The sequence below is a fragment of the Phalangium opilio genome, unplaced genomic scaffold (assembly GCF_054372755.1).
Source record: "Phalangium opilio isolate 3A_F unplaced genomic scaffold, DU_Popi_V2 ptg000053l_1, whole genome shotgun sequence".
NCBI classification, from domain to species: Eukaryota; Metazoa; Arthropoda; class Arachnida; order Opiliones; family Phalangiidae; genus Phalangium; species Phalangium opilio.
This window is the reverse complement of record NW_028324172.1, coordinates 1,997,621-2,002,794: the sequence shown is the minus strand read 5'-3', so window position 1 is coordinate 2,002,794 and position 5,174 is coordinate 1,997,621. Positions and strand designations below refer to the sequence as shown.

The window sequence follows — 5,174 nt, the reverse complement described above, 5'->3', positions numbered from 1 at the left end:
ATCTTACTCCTGGAGAAGAACGTGTTTCATTATTTTCAAAGCTCATGCTTTTAAAACGTAACTAATGTCAATTATTTAAACTAATTACAAAATTTTACTGATAATTAGGTTTCACATATTAAAATATGTGTATTGGATGTAATGCTTTTCTTTACGAGTTTCTGTCTGCGTTTTTTCTCGGCTTTTAAGTGAAAGAAGCATGGAGTTATTAAAGGGGATATGAAATATTTGTAATATTAATAACGGAGATTGAACCCGCCAAATTCAGTTTGCAGTATAAAGGGACCGTCCATAAACTACGTCACACTATTATGGGGGGAGGGGGTTTCTAAATTTGTGACGGTCCATGTCAAGGGGGAGGGAGAGGTTCTTCGATGTTTGACCTCACATTTAGCATTGATTTTGTTACGAAGTCAGTAAGAGGGCGATTGGCTCTCTTATGTTATAGAAGAAGAAAGACAACATTCCATAGTCCACCGTTAACAATAATTTGCCAAAATTGTTATTCCATCATCGCTTAAATCGTAGAAAATTTAAGCAATTATCTACTATTTACACCTTTATATAGCCAATTTAAATAGCGCATTTAAAATAAACAGCGTAAACTCTCTTATGTCTCTGTTTATTCGCCCCTATTATTTGTGAGGATGAATCAAATTCCCCTGCCGATTGAAATGGTTTCGATTCTTTGGCAAATTTTCTAAATCTCAATCTTGATAAGTATGTTTTCGGTGTCAGTGTCGAAACCTAAAAGGTGTGCCCCTTTAACTAAGCTTTATGGAACTTTTTTGAAGCTTATAAAAAGCACATCCAGACATTAAAATTCTAAAGGTCAATCAGAGGGGAAAAGCTTAAAACGGAAGAGAACTTGAATTTTCAGCCGAGCAAAATATTTCTGAGAGGGCGGCATATCACTCAAGAAATTAATCAAATTAAATTTGTAAATTAAGACAAATCATAGTGCGGAGGGGGGGGGGGTTAAAGGAATGTGACGTGGTTTTTAGGGGAGGGGTCTGAGAAAAGCGTGACGAAGCGTGATCTGGGGGGGACGGGGGGTCAGAAAATGCTTTTTTTCGCGTCACGTAGTTTATGGACGGTCCCAATTTTAACATACAACATTATGAAAATTTCAAAGACTTGGAAAACTAAATTTTTACTGAAAAACAATTATTTAATTGCCGGTGCATTTTTTACAAAAAAAAGCTTTATCAATGTCTGCTTCCTTAAAGAGAGCGCACGCCCAATGGTACCAGACTTTGCAGGATTCGCATTCAACCATATTCACATTAGAGTGTATTTTGGGACACAATCCACATTTCCAGTTTTCACGTTTCATTTGAATGATTTGATCAACCGCAACTGCGGAGTCGCTTGTAAGATAAGATTTTGAGAACTGTACAATTTCTTCAGTTTCGTTAATTACATCGTCCGAAATGTTTTCAGGATCAGCTTCAATCTCTTCCTCTTGGATCTTTCCTGACCCAGAAATTGCTTGCGTAACTTTGTCTTTATCGACGAAATACGACAGAAATCTTTCAATATTTTTTTTCTTTTGTATGCTAAAATTTCTTGCTAGTTTGGTCATTTTCTTTCGTTTTTCCGTTGGGTTTTCAACTAAAATTTCACGAGAAATTGGAGAAGCGGTATAAGAGTGATCATTTTTATCATGCACATCTTTAATTCGACCATCTTGCGTTAAATGACTGATTAAAGATGCTTTTTCTACGATGCTTGGTTTACAGTATCTGACATTGGCATTATTTCTCGTCTTGACAGTGGAAAAGAACCTATTTTGTTTCTCAATATTCTTGTTATGTGGTGTACGTTTATTTGACGTGACAGTGTTCTCGCATGAAGATGTAGATCCAGGCAGTTCTGAAACTGCAGATAAACGCAAAGCTTCCTTAGACCTTGAAAAATTTATTTCCAGGAGAGCCTTCGTAGATTTTATCTGTTTTCTCACGGTTTCTATGATATCATCGTTCTGGCAATTTCTTACAGCCCCACATAGAGACATTATATCTGCAATCAGATCTTCCTTTTCCTTTTCGAGAGTCTCTTTTTTATTCGATTCGGCTAAAAGATTCACTAGAAAATTCTTGTCAGTGGGTTGTTGTCTTTCATTTCGGGTTGCGTCTACCAACGTATCACTAAGTAGTTCGCCTGTTATTGCACTTGACGTAGGCTCTACGATTCCACTGGAACTTCCTTCACTTTCTGAAATTGGGGCTACTTCAGACAGCATGATGTTAACAAGGTGGATGTGTTTACATATGTTTGTGTTAATTTGACGGTCCGGGCAAGTGCAAGAGAAAGTGTGCACGCATATTTTGCAAACGCTGCAAGTAGAAAAGCATTTGCAGATGATGTCATCTTTCGTCACCGTGTACTTCAGATTATCAAATGCGTCGCTTTCCGTATCTTTCAAGCTTTCTTCACTCGTCACTTCCCAAATTGATCTTCCAGTTTCTTTGACCAGAGTCCTTGGTAGGTTCATAGCGTGATTGTGTCTCTTAAAACCTTCCGTCGATTTCTTAGTAATCTTTCCTTTCGTCAGTTTGATGAACCTTTGATGAGCTTGGCTTCGGTCGTAATCCAATAAGTTTGCGAGACATCGGTCTAGTCTCTTGTTTTGCTTTCCACCAAGGAAATTGTATTTAAATACCTTGTGGAACGCTTCTAAATACATATTTGTATTTATTTCGGAACCAATTCGATAACACGAAGCCCATTCTTCCTTGCAAGAAACCCATTCCTTTTCAAAATAGTTCCCAAATGTTTCGGTTTTATCGTTTTCTTCCATTTCCCTTAAGCTCGTAGCAAGCATCTTCTCAAATTTTGACTGATCTAACTCGTCTATAAGTAGCGATAATCCTTTGAACAAATGAGAGGCTAATTCTTTGTCCGGAATTAGTGATAATTTTTTCCTGATGTCGTGATAGACGTGCCATTTGCATAGAAGTTTTTTAGTATTACCACCAAATACATTCATCCAACTGTTATAGTATTGAGGGGCTTTATCAGTCATTATGTATTTTGGAATGATTGAAGTAGTGTGTTTCTTGATTTCCGAAAAAAATATCTTCAATATTTCGCCATCTTCTCTGTTGGAAATTAGAAATGCGACAGGTACGCCTTCTTTAAATTCGTCAATTACTAGTACTGTTATCAGTTTAAAATGATATCCATTTGTCCCATGTGTGGCATCCAAGCATACAATATTTTCTCCAAATTCTCTAAACATGTTCTTCTGAAATTTGGTCATAATGGCTAAAACAAAGTCCGATTTCGCCAAACCAAATACTTCATATTCGGGAATAATATTTCGGTTTTCGTGTTGTTTTTTGTAAAGAAGTATAATGCCACTTTGTTTTTGAAGCTCTTCCTGAACGTAAGCATCTACACTGATATGATCTTCTGGATGTTTTTCGACCGTATTAATTCCATAAGATTTGCATATATTATTCAAATCCTTTTTTTGTGCAATATGTTTTCGTTGAGTGACATCCATATTACTGTTGCGAATATCATCTAAGACCTTTTTCTTAGACACTCCTCCTGCCAACTTGGCAGCGATTATTTGCTTTTCATTTTTCGAAATTCTTAAATGGCATAGGTCATTTTCGTGACCATAATGTGATTTACATCCAACAAGTGAAACTGTACTATTGCAAGTAGATACTGATACTTTGAGTGTCGCTGTACAGTTACCGTTTATTTTAGAGCTTCCCATTGATTTTGCTTGACGTTGGCCATTTGAATTAGATTGATACTGCCCTGATCTATTACAGTACCAATATTCTACCTTGCAATGTTTTCTCTTGCCTGTTTTGTCTTTCAAATATTGTGTAGCCTCTTTTCTTTCTTCCTCTTCCTTCCATATCAAAAAGTCTAACGGGAATACCATGCTTTGTTATGCACAAAAATTATGGCGTTGAAATTTTTGGCGCAAATGAATGGTTAATAAAAAAAAAGGCGAGTGGGAAATTTGAACCTAACCTAACTTAACCTAATCGTTGTTTTAAGTGTAAAAAATATTCAAAAGTGTCGAGATCTTCTTTCGGATCATCTTCAAAAAAACATTTACCCAGCCAAAAACTTTCACTACTATTTATTTTGTCATATAGTAATTTAGGTTAGGTTAGGTTCAAATTTCAAACTCGGTTTTTTTTATTATTAATAACCATTTATTTGCGCTAAAATATTTCAACGCCATAATTTTTGTCACACCGAGGGGCTTCGAAAAAAGCTACACAGGTGCTGTTTTTGAAATTGGCCTAAAAATCTTATTATAATGGATGTTTTCGAAAGTTCAGTCAAATATTATGGGTGGAGGGTGTCGAGGGGTCGGACGTTCGGCATTTTAGTGTACGGGATTTTGAGATTTCAAGATTTTGACCAAGATTTTGAGATTTTCCCCAGATTTTGAGATTCTGACTAAGATTTTAGAAATCTTGAAATCTACTCCAAGATTTTAAGATTTCGGGATTTTCAATGAGATTTTCAGATTTTGAACGCGATTTCGGGATTTTGAAGGAGATTTCGGGGTTTTGTTCAGGATTTTCAGATTTTGAAGGAGATTTCGGGATTTGGAACAAGATTTTCAGATTTCGAGGAGATTTTCGGATTTTTGATGGAATTTTGGGTATTTGCCAATACGAATATTACATGAAGAGAAACAAACCTCCAGGGGCACGCCTCTATAGTGGATAATTTCAATCATGTCAGGAGACACCGCTAGAGGCATGACCGAGTTGGCTACCCTCTCAGATGCAGTGAGCTTGGACTGCCTCTAGTGTTGTCTTGTGGCGACAGGGAAATTATCCAGTATGTAGGCGTGCCCCTGGAAGTTTGTTTCACTGTAGGTAATCGTATTGGTCTATTAACCTCCGGTGTTCATAGGATATTTCGAATTGTACGGGATTTTGACAAACTCCGACCCCTTGGAGGGTGTTCATTGGGCTATTTTGAGTCGAAAATGTTCCACGACATTTTTCCCTAAGGCTAAGGGACACAGTTATGATTACTGGAGTGTTTTGTGGATGATTTAAGCAAGAAAGTGAGAGACAATACTCATTAAATTGAAGAATTTATCCGTAAAACACTCCAATATTCATCATTCGGTATCACCACTATGGTACTTATGGTATCACTTAGGGGCAAAATGTAATAGA

The 5,174-nt window shown here is 36.7% G+C and overlaps 1 protein-coding gene across 1 annotated transcript; it reads right to left on the bottom strand.

Moving 5' to 3' along the window:
- Positions 1-1,146: 1,146 nt before the first annotated feature.
- Positions 1,147-3,907, bottom strand: LOC149672373 (uncharacterized). Its single transcript, XM_089840169.1, has one exon. It carries the CDS (start codon positions 3,905-3,907, stop codon positions 1,172-1,174), a length of 2,736 nt encoding a protein of 911 aa, XP_089696295.1. The 3' UTR covers positions 1,147-1,171.
- Between the last annotated feature and the right edge of the window lie 1,267 nt (positions 3,908-5,174).

Bases quoted from the DNA above. Each gene is read 5' to 3' on its own strand.
- LOC149672373 (XM_089840169.1), bottom strand. From the start codon at position 3,907: ATGGTATTCCCGTTAGACTTTTTGATATGGAAGGAAGAGGAAGAAAGA.